Source organism: Neofelis nebulosa, chromosome X (genome assembly GCF_028018385.1).
Source record: "Neofelis nebulosa isolate mNeoNeb1 chromosome X, mNeoNeb1.pri, whole genome shotgun sequence".
In the NCBI taxonomy this organism is placed as follows: Eukaryota; Metazoa; Chordata; class Mammalia; order Carnivora; family Felidae; genus Neofelis; species Neofelis nebulosa.
The window spans coordinates 36938768-36960364 of record NC_080800.1 but is presented as its reverse complement, the minus strand read 5'-3'; the positions used below and the strand labels follow the sequence as shown (position 1 = coordinate 36960364).

Below are 21597 nucleotides of genomic sequence, written 5' to 3'. Positions count from 1 at the left end.
CAAAAATAAATATTTTTTTTTAAAAAGGCTCTTAAATGGCCTACCCCAGCCTTGTTGCCTCTCTGATCTGATCTACTATTTACTCCATGGCACATGGGTCTTTTTGCCAGTTTTTGAAAACTCCAGGTGCACTTCTTCCTTTGGGCCTTTGTCTTGTTGTTCTCTCTGCCTAGACCACTCCCTCACCAGTTTTGGATGTCCTCACAGCAATTGGGCCGACTTTGACCACCCTATTTTAAATTGCAGTGTACCCATTCCCTCTTACTCTGCTTTACTTTTTGCTTTATCCCATAGCACTTTTATGATACTCCATAGTTTACCTTTCTGTATTTTCTTCTACTAGAATATGAGCTACACGCGGGCCTGAATCTTTGTTGGTATTGTTTACTTGTGTATCCCAAGTGCATAGATCAATGCCTGGAACATAGCAGGCTCTCAAGAACTATTTCTGAAATGAATACTTAAGTCTTTAAGATACATTGACAAATTAGAGTAGAACCAAATTGGGTAATAAGAAGAATGACAAGAGGTTGAAGATTTTCATGAAGAATGGGCGCCTGGGTGGCTCAGTCAGTTAAGTGCCCAACTCTTGATTTCAGCTCAGGTCACGATCGCATGGTTTGTGGGTTCGAGCCCTGCATCAGGCTCTGCTGACAGCGCAGGTCCTGTTTGGGATAGTCTCTCTCTCCCTCCCTGCCCCCCCGCCCCTCCCCCACTTGCTCTCTCTCTCTCACAAAAATGAACTTTAAAAATATATATACATGAGGAATAGTTGAGGCAACTGGAGACATCACACAGAAGAATAGATTTAGTGGAAACATGATCCCCCTCTTAGCTACCGAGGAATTACTATATAGAAGAGGAAGAATGTTTGCTCTGCGATATTACATAGGGCAACGCTAGCCCAAACAAGCCAGATGTGGGCCCAGGCTAAGTAAACACTTTTTTACTTTCTTAGAATTGTGGTAAGCTGCCATAAAAGAATGATCACTCACTGGACAAAGTCAAACAGAATAATCGTCCTTCGGGGATTGAAAAGGATCCCACGTGAGGAAATGCTTGAATTAGATGGCCTTGAAAAGTTTGTTCTAGTGCGAAGATAGTATGATCTTTTAACATCCAGTCATTCCTGGGGCACCTGGGTGGCTCAGTTGGTTAAGTGTCTGACTCTTAATCTCAGCTCAGGTCTTAATCTCAGGGTCGTGAGTTCACGCCCCACACTGGGCTCCACGCTGGGCCCGTTCACATGAATGAATACATACATACATACATACATACATACATACATAAAGTGATCACTCACCTAAAAAAAAAATCCAGTTACTCCTGACAATTCCGAATGCTCAATCATTTGTGAAGTTAATTTTTCAAATGCTCATTTTACCTGACAAGAACATGTCAAAGGTAACTTCATACCTTCATAATTATGATTTAATTATCTTTGCCATATAGCCATATATCTAAAAATTACTTGATCCATTATTTTAACCCTTTATTATTGCTGAAAATAAAATACTATTTTACTATCAGTTTTGACCTTCGTATCCCTCATTTGAGAATGTTTACCAGTATCATGGAATAAAATCTCCAGTATTTTAGAATTTAAGTTTCATGTTTAAGAAATGTGGGCTTCATTGTTTGTTTTAGATTAAGTTTCTTCACTTTTTTAAATGGCTACATATGTTCATTATCTTTCTTCTTTTACAGGAGCGGGATCGTTATGCCTACAAGATTCATCTTCCAGAAACAGTAGAGCAACTGAGGAAATTCAATGCAAGGAGGAAACTAAAGGTAATTAAAGAAATCAGCAAAAAGCTTTCCGACAGCTAAATTCTCACTTCTAAAAATTATTTCAATAAGGTTTTGTTTTTTAAATCATTTAAGGTAATATCTAAGTATGAATCTAAACAAAATGTTCAAATAAATGAAAGATTAATCACATTTTAGATTTGTATCATCCTAAAAATTTATAGCAGAGATGTAATTACTTTTGAAATAGGAATTTACTATCTTTTTTTACATTTTTATTTCAACGTTTATTTTTTTTTGAGAGAGTACAAGCCGGGGAGGGCAGAGAAAGTGGGAGACACAGAATCCAAAGCAGGCTCTGGGCCGTCAGCACAATGCTTGATGCGGGGCTCAAACCCACGAACTATTAGATCATGAGCTGAGCTAAAGTCAGATGCCACCCAAGCATCCCAGGAATTCACTATTATTATCCATTATTGTTGAATATGAATGTAGGCCACATTTTCTCAAACTTAAATATTTTGACAAGAAAAATGTGAGTTTAGTTCAGTGGAAACAATACTGGATTAGAATTAATTAGACAACGATCACAAAGCAGTAAGAATCCCCACTACCTTGATCTACTAGAAAATATTTTAAAATTACTTTTCTTAGCTTTTCTTTATTCTTACTAGGTACCTTTCTCCTTTTACCATTCTCTCTATCCTCTATCTCACCAAAAAAAAAAAAAAATGGTAATTATCCCATATGGGGAGCCCGTTTGATTTTAAAAGGTTTTGAAAAAGACCAAATATAAAATAGTAAGCCATTTTATTAATATAAAAATTAACGTTTATTTATTTTGAGAGAGAGAGAGAGCAGGGGAGGGGCAGAGAAAGGGAGAGAATCCCAAGCAGGCTCTGCACCATTAGCACAGAGCCCAAACATGGGGCTCAAACCCACAAACCATGAGTTTATGACCTGAGCCAAAATCAAGAGTCGGACGCTCAACTGACTGAGCCACCCAGGTGTCCCAACACTAGTAAAAAAAACTGTATGGGACATTTCCCCCCCCCTTCCCAACAGAGGAAACTCTTATATTGTGGTCTTAAAATTATTATTTGACTTATTTTTGATTACTGTAAAAAAATCATCTTTAAGTCTGTCCTCTAAGTGGTTGATTGGTTAGTAGTCCTCCTTAGCCATGTGACTCCCACCAACTATAAAACTTTATAAGTATTTTCGTATATGTCCTAAATTGCAGTAATATTCATTATTATTCAACCTCTGAAATATCTGAATAATTTCATATATACAGCTCTAGATTTTGAGGAACATTATGTGGATGGGGGAGAAAACTATGTAGGCCACGATATTATGCTATAGAGCTGAACTGTTCAGTCTAGTAGCTGCTAGTCACACATAGCTATTTAAATTTAAATTAATGACAATTAAATCAAAAGTGTTCCTCAGTCACACTAGCATATTTCAAGTGCTCATTAACTAAATGTGGCTAGTGACTAACGAATCAGATCACCCAGACATAGGACATTTCCATCATTGTGAAAAGTCGACTGTGCTACTATACAACAAAGGAAATTGTAACATGTCATTATTGGTGATGATGATTCTCCATTAAGCCTCTGTCCTAATTGTTTTTACAGTCAGCACTCCAAACTGGCTCTTCTCTATTTGCTTTAAAAGTCCTTGGCAAAAATAATTATTAAAGACATGCCATTATCAAGATGGCACCTAAAGAAGTTTCCCAAGACTTTGACATACATCTGAACCACTGTAGCCTACAAGAGAAAAAAAAAATCTTACTATCCAAAGTGAAATTTTGTCAGCTGTTCTTGAAGTTCATTTCTTCCCCAAAGGAACCATTAATTATACTTTTTTTTCTGAGTTCTTCCCTAGTCTTTTTGACTCTGGCCCTGCTTTGGCCTTTGTGACATTGCCCTGTCTGGGGCTGAACCTTTCATTGGCCAAGTCCAGGCCTTTCGCCATAGTGCTCAGGTTTGCCCATCACGAGAAACCCATGCTGTAGTTCTCCCAGTGCCACAAAACCAGACTTGGGCCTAAAATAGCCAGAGTGGTGACTAAGATTCATTTGGACAGGGCAAAGCTGTTACAGCAGAGAGGGGTCATATGAACTTACCACATCCCTTTGCAGGACTATTTAAAGTTTCAAGACCCACCAGACAACCTAGAATTAGGAATGTCAGCAGGGTTGTCATTGAGATTTTTTTCAGCTTCTGGTAAGGCTGTATTCCTTTATGTCATTCAGCCATCCTGGTTAAAGTATGTTATGCCTACCATCTGCAAGAACTCATTCTCCTCATTCTGCCTCTTCTGTGAGCTTCCAGAACACAGATTTCCACTTTACTAGCTTTCAGAGACCACCACACAACTGTTTCACAAATGAACAGCTAGGTACCCATCCTTGTATCCGGACACTGTTTTTAAGCTCCTCAAATGTTAGGCAACAACCTATTGTGGTTTGTTTGTTTGTTTCTTACTCCCTTTGAAATGATTAAAAGGGAAGTTCACAGAAAGCAGTAGAATATTGCTTTTCTTACTTAGAGGAAGGAAATTTTTATCGTCCATGGCGAGAAGAAAGAGAAGAACAGCATTATGGGAAAGAGTGGGCTCTGGAGCTACATTGCCTTCGGTGAATCGTGAATCATGGCTCTGACACTTACTAATGTGTAACCTTGACCGAGTTATTTAAATTCTCTGTGCCTCGGTTTCTTTATCTACAAAATGGGGATAATGGTAATAGCTAACTCATAGGGCTGTAAGAATTTAATGAATTAATATATTACAGTAGTTACAAAAGTACCTGGCAGTCATGAGTGTTCCATACATGTTATTTGTTATTAACATTATTATTGTTGTTACTGTTTTACTGTGATTTTAATGTTTATACCTTTGACTTGGTACTCATTCTGTATATGAATAACTGTAATTCCAATAACTCCATACCATTTTAGCTTTTTTTCTAGTCATTGACATTAACACTTTGAAGTTTTTAAAAGCTTTTTAAAATGTATACACAGGGGGCACCTCGGTGGCTCAGTTGGTTAAGCATCCAACTCTTGATTTCAGCTCAGGTTATGATCTCATGGTTCATGAGTTCGAGCCCCATGTCAGGCTTCTCACTGCCACTGTGGAGCCTGCTTGGGATTCTCTCTCTGCCCCTCCTCCACTTGCACTCTCTTTCTCAAAATAAATAAACACTTTAAAAAATTCATTTAAGAAAATCTAAACTAATGGAGAGACATTTAATGTTCATGGATCGGAAGACCCAGTATTGTTAAGATGGCAGTGTTTCCCAAGTTGATCCATAGATTCAACACAGTCTCCTGAGCAGAAATTGACAAATTGATCCTAAAAATTCATATGGAGATGCAAAGGACTTAGAATAGCCAAAACAATCTTGAACAAAGGACAAAGTTGGAGGACTCATGCTTTGCAATTTTGACACTTAACTATAAAGCTACAGTTATCAGGACTCTGGTACTAGTATGGGATAGGAGTAGACATGTATATCAGTGGAACAGAATTGAGAGTTCAAGAATAAACCCTTATATTTGAAGTCAGTTGATTTTCAACAAAAGTGCCAAGGCAGTTCAATGGGGGAAAGAAGTCTTTTCAACAAATGGCACGGGGACAATTGGATATCCATGTGCAGAAAGAGACCTTTAAAATGCCACTTTTGGGGCGCCTGGGTGGCTTAGTCAGTTAAGCGTCTGACTTCGGCTCAGGTCATGGTCTTGCAGTTCATGAGTTCAAACCCCACGTCAAGCTCTGTGCTGACAGCTCAGAGCCTGGAGCCTGCTTCAGATTCTGTGTCTCTATGTCTCTCTCTCTGCCTCTCTCCCATTCATACTCTGTTTCTCTCTCTCTCTCTCTCTCTCTCTCAAAAAAATGAATAAAACATTAAAAAAAAGTTTTAAAAGGCCACGTTTTGGATGATTCCTTTTTTTTTTTTTTTTCAGTATCTAGAATAGGTATTTATATCTGTAAATCCATAGAGACTGAAAGTAAATTGGTGATAGCCAGGTCTTGGGTAGTGACTACTTAATAGGTATGCAGATTTGGAGGGAGGGAGGTGATGGTGTTTTGGAACTAGAAAGAAATGTTGGCTGCACAGCATTGTGAATGTACTGAATACTGCTGCATTGTACACTTTAAAGTGGTTAATTTTATGTGAATTTCACATACCCCACTTGTTCTTATACCATGTGACAAAAATTCTTCTTACATAGTGGTTTCCTCTTCAGTACACTTAAGGGATATGACACATTCCCGTAGTAACAGTGGCTCACCATACCACTCAATTCACCCAAGGGACCACCCATCCCTCAGCCCCAGTTATGCCAGAGGTTGGAGGGACGTGTGTTTATTAAAACAGCCTCATGGTTGATTCTGATATGTCCACCTTATTGAGAGTCATTACTCTCATTAAGCACACACTGTAATGGTTTTACAAAATTCTGTCATATTGTACATATCATAATTAACCAGCTGTTGGACACAGATTGCTTCCAGTTTTCCACAGCCATAAATATTTTTGCATTGCCCACCTTGGTATGTGATTATATTCTTAGGACAAGTTCTGTGCTACTGGAATTATTGGCATCAAAGTATGTATGTGTATTTAAGACTTGTGATTTCTTTCAATAACTTCCCCACCAAAAAGCTGTTTGAATAAATTTCTATGTATTTTTGGTGGTGAGTTTTACTTTTGAGGTTGAACCTTCTTCTCATTCTGAAAGTTTTGTGAAACTTTTTTATGCCAGAATATAAAACAATACTCATTATACTTTGCTGAAATTTCAAGACTATTACTCATTCATTACAATAATATCGATACTAAACAATCAGAAAGTGTTTTCTTTCCATATTTATACATTCATTTTGGAATTTAACCTCTCAGCAGGCTTTAGGAGACAACAAATCCCTATGAGAAAATTATTTGGGCAATTAGCATTAACATCATTTTCAGACTACCTTTCACATGTAGATTTTTAAAAAGTTAATGGAACCCTGCATGTGATTTGAATTATCACACACTTCTTTTTATTCTCGTCTCTTGCGTTATTTTGTTTTTACATCTGTGAATGATGATGGGAAAAAAAAAAATTTTTTTTTCTCATTTTGGTTACCAGATGTTTCAGATGTTGGGTTTTCCCCTCTTTTTGTTTTACACTAAGCTCTAGAATTTTAATACTTCAGTTTAAAAAAATCATCTAGGAACAATTCTTCCTTTAATAAACTCCATAGGCCTCAGTACAAGACTAGATATGAGAATCCTGTTTTCTCAAATCGAATATTAGGATGCGTGGGACAGACTGATCTAGGCTGTCTGGAAAAATCTGTGCTCTGTGGGTATGTCTTAAGGAGACACCCCTGTACGCTAACCCCAGGTGCCATCTACTTGGAGTTACTGAGCAAGGGGTCAGGTTGCAGGACGTACTAGGGGACCATCTGTTAGCATCTGAGCTTGTCTAACTAGGGAAGAGGCTGAGGAGAGGAATCTGTTCTAGAAATCATCTCCTTTGGTTCATGAATTATTTCTACCTCTAGAAAGCAAATTTCCCCACAGTGAAGCATGTCAAATAAATTTTGTAAAAAAAAAAAAAAAAAAAAGAAGAAGAAGAAGAAAAGAAAGAAAGAAAAAATAGAAGCAGTATTCTGTATTTGGGTAAATTTATTGCATTCAGTTTAGGAAATGGTTAAGTTGAATCCATGTGATTCCGTTTAAAGGATAAAAACATTTATTCCTTACACTTTATATACAAAAAATGAGAGAGATTTCCGATAACTACAGTTTTCCTGTATTGATTTTGCAAACCGCAGAAGTATCTGGTCTGTGTGCTTCTCTAAATTACCAGTTGGTCCCTCAAATTCCTGAACTTTGCAGAACTAGAAAAAGTTTGTTTAGTGATACCATTTTCCAGCACTTTACGATGCTGCACTCTCTCACGCAATAGCCACTGGCCATATGTGCTTACTTAAATTCTAATTTTAATTCATGCATGTCAAATGAAATTTTAAATTTGATTTCTCAGTTGCACTAGCCACATTCAGTACCACATGCAGCTGATGGCTACTGTACTCAACAGTACCGGTATAGAACGTTTCCGTCATCCCAGAAAGTTCTATTGTACAGCACCATCAGGAGTCTTGGCTCCTCCAAAAGTAATGCTTACCTCTAAACATCACCTTCTGAGAGGTCAACCAGGAAGCTCTAACAGCTGCCTTTTGGCATGCTGCTCCTTTCTGTAAACTCAACAAGAGCTAACTTAAGGATTTATCAAGGACCTTTGTGCCCTGATGAAAGCCAGCATTTACACATAGACCTCTCCTGTAGTAAGGGGTGGTGCAGAGGCAGTAAGACAGCACAGCAGCCGTGGGCTCCAGCTACTCAAGAGCAGTAAGCCTGGTGTCCAAAAGGCACAGCTGATTCTGAAAACTTACTCCAGTATAAGCAGTTTACATAGATAAAAATTGGAAGTGATTTTGATCTTTCTATTGACTTTTACAAAGCGATTCTATTAGTTTCTGATTGTGAAATATAGGACGTATTACTTCCTAAGTTTGGCTGTCTAGCTTTTGAAAGCTATTGTATACATTAATCAACCATCTTTATAAAATGCTTTCACAGAGTCCAAAAGGATTCCTAAGATACTGTTCTGTGCAGTTGCTCTTAAATATAGTCCTATCTACTATACTTGCAAGTCTCATTGTTAACCTTCTTCACAGGAAATAGCACAGCCAACTTTAGTCAGATGGCCCAACTTAATGTGATAAAAAATTCCTGGTTTTAGACCTGCATCTGAGTTTTGTTTGAGTATCCTACACACATAGACTGTGCCGACTCTACTGAATGATAGCATTGCTTGTGACTGTATGTACAGAGATCGGGAGCTCTGATGTAATCAAACCTCTCCCCTCACTATCTAGGGCCTACTTCTTACATGTAATCAACCCAAATCCTTTAACATTTCTGCCTTGAAATGATTTTCCGGCCTTCTGGATCATCTCTGTTCAGCCTCAACCTCTCCAAGTCCTTCACCCTTTGTAGGGCTTGAAGTTCAGTGCTCTTAACCCTAGTAAGATGATCCTTTCTCAAATCCTTATGTCACATGTGGATTTGTATCGCCCTGTGATGGGTTTTGCCCCCTTAGTATATTACAACATGACTGTGTGTTATTTTTCCACTTGGGTGCAAACCCAGTTTACTCTCCATGTCATCTGAAAACTTGTGTGTCTTGTATCTAGACTTTTTAAAACATACCTCCCTGTTGTGCTATCAAATCCCATGGTGCTTGTTTCTGAGCTCAGGGAGCACCAAAAAGGGAGTACTGGCCCTTCGTGGTGGCCTTCAAGTCAGCAAGTCCTCTGTATTCACTCTCCTGTACCTTTCTTAATAACTCTGTTGCCTCCTTAGGGGTACCTGGGTGGCTCAGTCAGTTAAGCATCTGACTTTGGCTCAGGTCATGATCTCACGGTTCATGAGTTCAAGCCCCGTGTTGGGCTCTGTGCTGATGACTCAGAGCCTGGAGCCTGCTTTGGATCCTGTGTCTCCCTCTCTCTCTGCCCCTCCCCTGCTCATTCTCTGTCTGTCTCTCTCTTTCAAAAATAAACATTAAAAAAAAATTTTTAATAACTCCATTGCCTCCTTAGGTGCATTCAGTAGTTTAACTTAGCAGAAGTCTGAGCCAACCATTTTCTTGTTTTCCACTTCCTTAAATGAGGCACAGAATCATCTAACTGGGAGTATTCCATTTTGATGTTTGACATACTAACAATAGTTGAGATTGAGTTGAGAATTAATTACTTGTAGTTCTTTTTTTGTTTGAATTTAGAATCTGCCTAACTTGCTTAGTCTAAAGTTGCATCTTTAATGCTAGTTATCTTAGCAGACTCTGAATAGTCTTAACTCACAATTGTTATGTCTCACTCTCAGAACATACTAAACTTTCCCTTCTAAATTAAAGTAGGCAGAAAACTTCTTTGTCAAAGATGTGATAAACTGGGAAGCTTGAAGAACTACCTGTATAAGATGTAGATTGATGTTGCTGTACGCACGGTCTCTTTCATAGCAATAATGTAGTACAGGAGTTGGCACACTATGGCCTGCGTGCCAAATCTGGCCCATTGCCTATGTTTACATGTAAAGTTTTATTGGAACATAGCAGTGAACATTCGCGTACATATTATCTGTGGCTACTTTCATGCTACAATGGCAGAGTTGAATAGTGTCAACAGAGACCATATGCCCTGCAAGCCTAAAATATTTACCATCTGGCCCTTTACAGAAAAAAATTTTTGACCCCTGGTACAGTAAAAAACCCTTGAACTTGTGAATAGACATTCTGTCTACTCTTGATTTTATCTCTAAGTTGGCAGCGACCTTAATAGGTTGCTAAGCCTCTCTGGACCTCAGTTTCCTCATATGCAAAATGAGTCTCTTAGAATGAATCATCTCCTAAGGTTATAATTCTATAAATCCATAAACTGCTTTGGAACCGTTTTTGCTGTTTTACATAATAGCTTTGCATTGAATATCCAAACCACATGCAGTCACTGAGTTGAGAGGACTAAATAAAGAAAACTGCTAACCATAAGATAAATTAGGAACTTGCTACTATTGTTATAAAAGAATTTACCTCTCAAGGCTCTTTGAAACAGTGCTTTCCTGGCAGAAGTTATTTGTAGATCTTTGATCATAGTAGTAGCTAGACCATGCCTTGAGATATAAACCCACCATATTAAGAAACTCAGTTGAACTTCATTTGGAAATAAAAATAAAGCATCTCTAAAATTTAGTTTCAGTGTGTGGGAAACTTTTGATACATAAAAATTCCATTCCCACCCAGCTTTTTAGGGAACATGGTATATATGTAAAGTGAAATAAGCTTCTACTATAGAAAGAAGAACTCAACATTCAGTGCTGTTTTTTTCATCGCAGTAGCTGACTATCAAATTCCGTGTAAAGACTTCTCATACATTAACCCTAGACTTTCAGAAATCTGAAAAGTTGGGGCTCCTGCCTGTCTCAGTTAGAACTTGCGATTCTTGATCTCGGGTTATGAGTTCAAGTCCCACATTGGGTGTAGAGATTACTTAAAAATAAAATCGTAAAAAAAGAGAAAAAGAAATCTACTAAGTTGCCTGGGATGGTGTCATTAAGATCACTTCTCTGTTTTTTTTGCCTTCCCTTTCTACATTCAGTTCAATTCAATTCCATTTATATTTGTAGAAGGAAACCCTAACGCGACCCCCCACCAAAATGAAACTTGTGGAAATGTGTTTCTATTAATGTTTTCATATATTTAATAAATGCCTAAAAAGATTTATCTTTCTGGGGCGCCTGGGTGGTTCAGTCAGTTAAATGCATCCGGCTCTTGGTTTCAGCTCAGGTCATGATGGCACAGTTCACGAGATCGAGCCCCATGTTGGGCTCTGCACTGAGAGCACGGAGCCTGCTCTGGATTCTCTCCTTCTCTTTCTGTCCCTCCCCCATACGTGCTTTTCTCTCGCTCGCTCGCTCTCTAAATAAATAAAGTTTAAAAAAAGATTTATCTTTTCAGAAAAATCCTCAAGTTCAACATTTAAAATACAGACTATGTAAGTGATTTAATCCTTAAACTACCTAAATGAGTAATTCTACCTAGACCAGCAAAAGGCTGTGCTCACATTCTAGCTCTATATTACTAAGCTTAGTGACAGTTTGCACTTACAAAATGCTTTACAGTTCACAAAGCACTTTCGTATACATTATGACTTTTGACAATTCTGTAAGGTAAGTTATGTCAGTTTTAATATTGACTCAAGTAATATCAGGCAGCTAGAAAGTGGCCCAGCCAAGGAACACACCCAGATATTCCGACCCATGCCTAACAGTCGCGGAATTGAACACTTTTACAAAATAACTGGTATTGTTCTTCTTGTTACTGAAACAATTCCCAAGATTTCTCCACCCAGCAGTCCTATGTCATGCATTCCATATGACAATAATTCTCAACTAGGAATCAGGGAAACCTGTGCATGTTGTTTAAAGAGTCACCTGTAGAGGCGCCTGGCCAGGTAATTCAGTGGAGCGTGCAACTCTTGATCTTGCGGTTGTGGGTTTGAGCCCCATGTTGGGTAGAGAGATTACTTAAGAAATAAAATAAGGGGCACCTGGGTGGCTCAGTCGGTTAAGTGTCCGACTTCGGCCCAGGTCATGATCTCACAGTTCGTGAGTTCAATCCCCGCATCAGGCTCTGTGCTGACAGCTTGGAGCCTAGAGCCTGCTTCGGATTCTGTGTCTCCCTCTCTCTCTCTCTGCCCCTTCCCAGCTCATGGTCACACTCTGTCAAAAATAAAGAAACTTTAAAAAAAAAATTAAATAAATAAAAACAAAATAAGATCTTTAAAAAAAAAATAAAAGGAGTTACCTGTAGTTGGTTCTGCTTTGTGGCCTGACTGAGAGTAACACATAGTCATTCACAAAAAGAGAGGGGGGCAAAGATATTAAAAAAGGAAAAGTGACTCATTCCTACTTCCCAGAGATAATGCGACTAACATTTTGGTATATGTTTGGTCTTTATATCCGTATTAATCTTTTTTTTTTTTCAAACATGAGGTCATACTATAGATTGTTTTAAAACCTTTTTTATGTAACTCACAAGCATCTTTCTGTTTTATTAAACATCCTTCAGCATCATTTCATGGTGTCTGCAGAATATTCCGTTTTGTGTACATGATTGAGTTCAAGATGTGAATGGTTTCATGTACTTTCCCAATCCCCAGCGGTGTTCTTCTCATATATGCCCATGTGATTAATCTCAAGGAATCCAAACTCATTTACAAGCTACCCCTCTTCTAGCTGTCACCTCCTACAGGTTTGACTTTCTGAATAATCCTTATGTTTGTTATTGAACTTTTTTACACGTATGTGCTTTAGTATCTTTTTCCATCTTTTTCTTTTAGGGTGCAGTACTAGCAGCTGTGTCAAGTCACAAATTCAACTCATTCTATGGTGACCCCCCCGAAGAGTTGCCAGATTTCTCCGAAGACCCTACCTCCTCAGGTAATTGGACCATTCGTCCATTCACCAGTGTGAATCATTTGGTGTCTACATCTTCTCTTTTCCACCGTAAATAAACCTTTCCTGTGAATCCAGTCAGATCTCCCAAGGAATTCTGAGGAAGTTTGTCAGCCGCCAAATTCCATCCACATGTGTCTGCTTCCTTCTAATTTTACTACCGAAGTCGCTTTCCCCTGCTACTCCAAAACCAGCATTTTACTGTTTTCCTTTTACCTCAGAAGTACTTCTTCCCTTTTCCCCACTCCAGACCCAACATTGCATTTCATCCAATCCAACATTGTAGTCAGTCTTTTTGGATCTTTCTGATTGCCTTATACCCCAACAAAAAACTTCTTTTTTATTTTTTTAATGTTTATTTATTAATTTTGAGAGAGAGCATGCACGAGCAGGGGAGGGGCAGAGAGAGAAGGAGAAAGAATCCTAAGCTCTGTCAGCACAGAGCCCACCATGGGGGCTCAAACTCACGAACTGTGAGATCATGACCTGAACTGAAATCAAGAGTTGGATGCTTAACTAACTGAGCCACCCAGGCACCCCCAACAAAAAAACTTCTGATACAAGATTTTCCCCTGTCAACTATATCAGACTTTGGGGCAACACTGCTTTTAATTTTATCTTTCAATGTATAGCTGTCTCATAAGTTATCTCTCAAAACAACTTACAAGTTCCTCTCTTTTTTATAAAAATCTATAACACATACATACAAGCATTCAGAGGAGAACACAAAAGGGTTACCTATTTGGATCAAATGTATATAGGGACCCCTGGGGGGAACAAAATCCACTAGTGTTCACAAAATTATGTTATAAAGTGCTCAGATTTCCATTTTATTAGTGAGGAATTCTCAAGGATCGTTTATTAAAAATCCATAGTATCCTGGGGCACCTGGATGGCTCAGTCCATTAAGGGTCCGACTTCAGCTCAGGTCATGATCTCACAGTTTGTGGATTCAAGCCCCGTGTCGGGCTCTGTGCTGACAGCTCAGAGCCTGGAGCCTGCTTCGGATTCGGTGTTTCCCTCTTTCTCTCTGCCCCTCTCCCACTCGTGCTCTCTCTGTCTCTCAAAAATAAATTAAATATTAAAAAAAAATTTTAGGCAATAATAAAAAAATAAAAAGTAAAAACCCGTAGTATCCATTTATACATTTATGTAAATGCACGTATGTGTGTGTTACACTTTTTAAATTTCATTTATTTATGTATTTACGTCTGAGTCCTATGCCCTCCGCCCTTAGGTTTTCTCCCTTCTCACATTAGAGTCACTCAGTATCTGCCATGTGGTTGCCTTTGCGCTATTGGTTTGATTTTTGGACTGGCTCATTCGATATTCAGGTTATTACCATTGGACTCAAGAAGCATTCGCACATTCATTCTTCCTGTATTGCTAGGGTGGTCCTTCACCACTGTGAGCATTCGTCAGTATTTCTGCTTCTTCCTTGGCTGTGTTTATACACGTACGTACACAGACACGTTCCCATACACACATGTTCTTATCAATTGGTATGTGCTTCTTACACCTGATGGAAAAGAACGAAATTGAGTTTCCCCATTCCAACAGCTGTGTAGTTCCTCATTTTGACCTTTACCAACTGGGATGTGAATCTTCCTCTTTTGAGTGAAGGTGATTTCCAAAAACATTCAGAAGTGGGAATCTCAGAAAAGAGACTCTCTGAAGAGAAGGTCTTGCTGGCTTCTTCTTGCTGAGGAAATGGGAGTCTCATGTCTGTCTTTTTTCTTCCAGTCCAATTTATTCCCTCCACCCGTAGCACTGCGGTTGGTGTTTGCTAGCTCAAACCTCTCTCTTCCCTCCACACTGTTTCCAGTAGACCTGTCTGGCACGAGCGGATCCAGTAATGGTTTTATGTTGTATTGTGACTACATGATGCAGTCACAAACTTGGACTATATCAAGAGAGTTGTGGTCAAGATCTAACACCATTTCCATCTTAAAATCGGGCCTGGGGAGCAGTATGGTCCTCGCAGTAGCTTCACAGACCTAAGCTTTACTGTTGCCCCTTAATATGTACCTCTGCCTGGCAAGAGTTTAATGAGCTCTTAAGTGTTCCATTCTGTTAAAGAGTCAAATTTTTATTTTAGGGAAGGAATTGCCCATAGTTATAGACACACTTAATTTTCTGTCAAATACATTTTTATTACCCAGTTTTTTGTTTTTCAGTACAATCTGTAAGTGATATGGTCAAAACAGCTTCTGATTACAACATTTGCTTTTTAAACAAAAACGAAATTTCCCCCACTGTCTTGCAGGTAGCCTGCAAGCTCTTGAATTAGTTGTTCACAATTTCACGTTCCCTCTTGCTTCCCTTTCCTGCAGTCACACCTTTTTTTTTTTTTTTTTTTTTCCTGGATCCTAATGATCTTGTAAGCAGTCTGTATCTTCATTTGACATGCAAACGTCCGTCCCAAAGACAATGGGACATTTTGAAGAAAATTCTAATATTGCCCTAACTTCCAAACAGCTGTCAGGAAATATTCATCTGTTCCTAAAATTAATTTTTAATACCAAACCATTTAAAGGGAGGCATTATACTACTGTGTCAGCATTGTTTATGAAATAGCTCTCTACCAGCAAACTTCCCTTTCTGCAACCAACAGCGAAGGCTGTATGCTTGGCTGCAGAAAGCCTATTGTATACCTTATCTGCACTCACAGAAGAGCCTTACACTTTCATAAATTAACACATCTGTATTTTCAGTTTTTATTTCATTTTTGTTTTTTAATATTTCCATTTTCCAACCTAAATTTTTGTCTGTTTAGCTCTAATCTTTAAATTGTGCATCATTTATTTTAAGTTGCAACATTAATCTGTCCACCATCTTTCTGTTTAAATTTGCATGGGCTTGTTTTACAGTACAAAACACAAAGCACCTTTCAGCATTACCTGAAAGTTCTTGCAAGCCTGTGGCAAAAAGAGAAAAATGATCAGAAAGCATGTGTTTAGGGGCACCTGGGTGGCTCAGTCGGTTGGGTTGGGTGGCCGACTTCAGCTCAGGTCATGATCCCACGGTTTGTTGAGTTCGAGTTCCACGTCGGGCTCTGTGCTGACAGCTCAGAGCCTGGAGCCTGCTTCATGTTCTGTGTCTCCCTCTCTGTCCCTCCCCTGCTCGTGGTCTGTCTCTCCCTCTCTCTCAAAATAAACATTAAAAAAAATTTTTTTTTTTTAAAAAGGAAAGAACGCATGTGTTTGTAGGGTGGGAGTGGGGGGCTCCAGGGAAGGAGGCATTGGAGAACAGTGTAAGGTTCTTGAGAAGGACAACTGCCCTTTCTTGAGAAGAACAGTCTGTTTTTCATCTTTAGATAATGCCTGTTCTTTCTATGAAATAATAATAAATAGGTTGTTTTCTTTAATGACCTTGCTTGACAAAATTAAAAGCTGACTATCCTATTTTAGTCCCCCCAAATTCTATTTAAGATCACAATATAAAAACAAATTTAAAATTCATCTGTTTCCCGATTTGTCATCTAAAGAAGAGTCCGTCATGTTTAGGTATGCTATTTACATTGTAAAACAATTTTTATGTAAGAGATTATTTTTTCTATCCGGATTATCAAAATCAGCCCATTTTACTTTTACTAGAATTTGATGAGTTTAATCACATGACGAAGAGTGTATTATTCCTTTGTTACTTACTAATCCAAAGTCGAAATCTTTTCTCCTATTTCGAATCAAAGAAGTGAGAATCTGAGCCCAGTGTGGCTTTGTTGTTTGTTTGTTTGTTTTTTATTAATGTTTATTTATTTTTGAGAGAGAGAGAGAGGGGCGGGGGGGAGGGGCAGAGAGAGAGGGAGACACAGAGTCCAAAGCAGGCTCCAGGCTCTGAGCTGTTAGCACAGAGCCCAACAAGGAACTCGAACCCACGAACTGTGGGATCATGATCTGGGCCCAAGTCGGATGCTCAACCAACTGAGCCACCTAGGCACCCCTCGATCCCAGTGTTTTAATGACTGAAATACTTATCAGTCCTAAGGAATGTGCTCATGGAACACAAGGATTTGCTTTGGGCTCTGCTGGGGGACCATGTTTCTTGTGGCTCATCTACAGGGCCCAACTGTAGCTCGATAACCTGCTTGCTCTAAAATCATACTGTTTGTTGTTTGTCCATATGCTGCCTTCCTCCTAGGACTTCTAGCAGCAGAAAGTAGGTATCCCTTTGTTTTCCTCTAAGCTTTATCTTTTATGCAAAAGTGTTTGGCTTTGCATGGTTCATAAGCGGCTTGACTTTTTCCTTGGCTGTTTGTGTTTAGATGTTTGATTGTGAATTTTAACACTGCCTGACCACAAAATCAAAACGTGGCTGTATTGATTTCTCGAGGCATTACCATACAAATAGTACTAACTTCTCACTTTCATAAGAGGAAGACAGGCAGTGTTAAAATTTAAACTGCACTTACTATTACCTCACATCTGAATTTCAAGCACGAATACGGTAATTTGGGGGGAAAGGTAACTTTTTTTTATAGTTTTGCTTTCAAGAAAGCTTTCAGGGTAAGTGAATTTTCCTTTGACGATCGCACCATCTATAAGCAGTTTATACTACTCTCTATTATTGACTGAATTTTTAGTTAATTAATATGGAGCTATGGAATAAACTCCCAAATTCATGTGTCTCAACAACTTTTACCATTGGGAAGGCCATTTATAAAGACTAATATAATGGCTAGATTTTAATTACAAATGAATGTAATTTGATTATGTGACAATATTAACGTAAAAAGTAGGTAAGAAATTAGACACACACACACACAAATGAGTACAAATAAGAGTAAGGCTATCTGAATAAGATGGGTGGATTGTATCAGTGTCCATATTCTGGCTGTGATGACACTATAGCTTTGTAAAATGTTGCCATTGGGGACACTGAGCAAAGTATACAAGGGATCTCTGTATTTCTTACAATTGTATATGATAATCTATAATTATTTCAGTAATTTCCATTAAAACAATAGAATAAACCTTTACCTCTAGGTTGTACTTACTGGGGGGAAGTATATAAGAGACAAAAATAAATCAGAAAATATGGATGCTAATAATTGGATACATTGTCACATTGTCTTGCATTTGTTACTCATAGCTCCAATTGCACCTGATTTAATACAAAAATCTCACAGTATGTTAGTTATCCGTTGCTGTGTAATGAATCCCCTCAAAGCAGGATTTATCCTTTCACGCTTTCTGTGGGTCAGGAATCTGGATATGGTTTAGCTGTGCGCCTCTGGCTCAAGATCTCCCATGAGACTATAGTCAAGCTGTCGTCCGGGGCTGCAATCTCATCTGAAGACCCGACTGCAGGGGTGGGGATGGAATTCTCTTCCAGACTCACTGTACTATTGTTGACAGGCTGCAGTTCCTTGCTGGCTAATGGGTCCCTTCCTAGGGCTGCTCACAACATGGAAGTTTGTTTCTCCCAGCATGAATGATCAAAAAGGGAGGGCAAAAGTAAGAGTGTCCCAGACAAAAGCCATCTCAGAAGTGATGTCTTATCATTTCTGCACTATTCTCTTCATCACAATGAGTTAATGAGTCCAGCCCACACTCCAGGGAAGGGATTTGATTATACAAGGGTGTGAATAGCAGGAGGCAGGATCTTGGAGGCCATTTTAGAGGCTGTCCACATTTTAATGACTATTACAATGTGAGACACTTCCCATTCGTAACTGCTTTTGTTTCTCCAGATTTAGTACGTCTCTCCTTTTTTTTTTTTTTTTTTCTTCAATCAGTAGACCTATCATGTCATTTGGAAATGAAAGCGTCTTAGAGGTATCAAGTAGTGCTTTTCCATAGTTGTAAAGTTTTATATGAATGAGCACTTAGCCAGCAGAATGCTATTTAAAGTGCTTTGACAAATCTGTGCCCAACAATGGTGCTATTTGAAAACAGACTATTTTAACAAGCATAATGACATTAGAATTATAGCATTTGTGCTCCGACAGAATCCATTTACAGGGTGTACTTCTTTTTAACTAATACTAAATTTTGAGGCATCTGCCCTATATACATAAAGAATCTAAAGGATTTATCACCATGTGTAAGTTTTCATAGCTTGAATTGCATATAGTTCAAATGCTTAAGCCCAAAATACAATTTCTATTACAGGATTCACTATTGCTTATAACTTGATTGATAACCAGAATGTGCTTTGTACAGTGGGAATAAAAGCTGTTGTCCAGGGTATCGATAAGGGGAAGCTAGCTTTTGACTGCAAAGGGACAAGAGGGAACTGTTTTGGAAAGATGAAATAGACACTTATATTAGTGAATTTGAACTTAATAAACTATACTTTAGTAAGCAGATTTTTAAAAAACGCTCTTGTGCTTACAGGTAAGGGCTTTGATTGGGTAGGTGATATGAATGCGTGTGTGTGGTGAAGTCAGTGTTGTATAAATGGGATTGCTAATACAATAGGAGAGAGATAATTGGTAACTCCAGAAAAAGCTAGACTAGGTTCAGATGGTTAATTTGCTCAGTGATACTGGATTTTATAGCTATACATATAATTTTTTAAATATACACATACAAATATTTTGTTACTGAACCAACTTGCATGCATGTGTGTATGCAGTTATCAGATGTATGCAGTATATACATTTATCAAAACTCATTGAACAGTACACTCAAGATTTGTATATTTCACTTTGTAAATTTTACCTGTGAGAGAGAAGTGTTAAAATCTATGCTGAAGTGTTTAGGGGTGCAGTGTAGTGATGATGTGCACTCTGGCACTCGTTTTGAAATGAATGAAGGGGCACCTGGGTGGCACCCCTTCATTAAAGTAAATAAAACTTTAAAAAAAGAAATGAATGAAACGACATGAATTGATGGATAGATAGATGTGTGATAAAGCAAATATTGCAAATTGCTAACAATTGTATAATGTAGGTAGTGAGGACAACTCTTTCCACTTGGTATTTGTTTGAAATTTTTCATCATAAAACATAGGGGGAAAGAATTTTAAGAAGACAGACTCAGCCCACTTTGAGACTGAGAATTTTTAGCTTAAACATTCTGTTTATTTTTCTCTCTTCCTTTCGAATTATTTCTACTCAACTTTTTCATGAGACTTTTCTAATCTTGTGATGCAGTTGTTCTGGACTCAAAGTTTTTATTGGCCTTAAAAGCATATTCCTCTTTAAAGAAATAGACTGAAAACATTTTTAAAACAGTTGACAAGTTTATGCTTTTTGGTTATTATTTCTTAATAGTAGCAGAGAACCTTTGCAAAACTTGTTTGCATAGTATGGTTCTTAGAAAAAGCGGAAATGTTCAAAGTTAAAGTGTATAATTATCAACCTAAATTTTTTTAATGTTTATTTATTTTGAGAGAGAGCACACACACCTGCGATCAGGAGAGGGACAGAGAGAGAGGGAGAAAGAGAATCCCAAACACAGACTGACACAGGGCTCAATCCCATGAACCGTGAAATCATGATCTGAGCCAAAATTGGGAGTCAGACACTCAACCAACGGAGCCAGCAGGTGCTCGTATCAACCTAATTTTTAGATACATACTTGATCACCGTATGAATTGGGCAGAAAATAAAATATTCGCCTGAAGGCAGGGCTTTGTTTCCTTCTAATTTATCATTGTGAAGGTTTTGGACTAAGGCCTACAAAAATAAGCCTTATATGGGAAATAAATTGAGATTAAAGAGAGGATAGAAATTGGACATCCTCTCGGGGCGCCTGGGTGGCGCAGTCGGTTAAGCGTCCGACTTCAGCCAGGTCACGATCTCGCGGTCCGTGAGTTCGAGCCCCGCGTCAGGCTCTGGGCTGATGGCTCGGAGCCTGGAGCCTGTTTCCGATTCTGTGTCTCCCTCTCTCTCTGCCCCTCCCCCGTTCATGCTCTGTCTCTCTCTGTCCCAAAAATAAATAAAAAACGTTGAAAAAAAATTTAAAAAAAAAAAAAAAGAAATTGGACATCCTCTCATGACCAAGTGCAAATTATTCAGACGTGTTGCTGAGAGTGAAACATGATTTCAGGTGGAGTCCATCTGTAGTAGAATGACTAAGTGTCACAGACCTGACTTTTGGGACTTGCTCTTCTGCTCACTGCTGTGGCCATTTGACCCTGGTGAGCCTCCAATTTTCCAAGTATAAAAAACACTTACCTTGCGGCACCTGAATGGCTCAGTCGGTAAAGTGTCCAACTTCATTTCGGGTCATGATCTCACTCACAGCTGTGAGTTTAGGCCCCATGTTGGGCTCTGTGCTGACAGCCTGGAGCCTGCTTCCAATTCTGTTTCCCTCTCTCTCTGCCCCTCCCCCACTCACGCTCTGTCTCTCTCTCAAGAGTAAATAAACATTAAAAAAAAATAAATTAAAAAAAACACTTGCCCACAGGACAGGGTTACTGTGGAATCACATAAGGTAATGACTATAAAAGCACTTTGGAGGGGCGTCTGGGTGTCTCAGTCATCCAACTTTGGCTCAGGTCATGATCTCACGGTTCACGGGTTCAAGCTATGCGTCGGGCTCTGTGCTGACAGCTCAAAGCCTGGAGCCTGCTATGGACTCTGTGTCTCCCTCGCTCTCTTTGCTCCTCCCCGACTCATGCTCTGTCTCTCTCTGTCTCTCAAAAATAAATATTGAAAAAAAAATTTTGATAAAAATAAATAAAAGCACTTTGGAAATTATAAACTTACACAAACATAAGTAGCAAAATAATTTTATTATGACTTCAAAGAAACTGCGCTGTAAAATAAGCTGTTTTCTGTGCTTAGGTATTGCATTATAATGCTTGATTTTTAA

General features: G+C 38.6%; 1 protein-coding gene across 15 annotated transcripts in view; it reads left to right on the top strand.

The window, feature by feature from the left end:
• Positions 1–21597, top strand: part of CASK (calcium/calmodulin dependent serine protein kinase) — a 357939-nt gene that overhangs the window by 244765 nt on the left and 91577 nt on the right. For 11 of the 15 annotated variants that reach the window (XM_058713427.1, XM_058713438.1, XM_058713431.1 and 8 more), the window contains exons 9-11: positions 1708–1791; positions 12718–12817; positions 16973–16990. In XM_058713427.1, the coding sequence (XP_058569410.1) occupies positions 1708–1791; positions 12718–12817; positions 16973–16990 (202 nt within the window). The remainder of the gene's footprint in view (positions 1–1707; positions 1792–12717; positions 12818–16972; positions 16991–21597) is intronic. The other 4 variants (XM_058713428.1, XM_058713441.1, XM_058713435.1 and 1 more) reach the window with 1 other exon arrangement.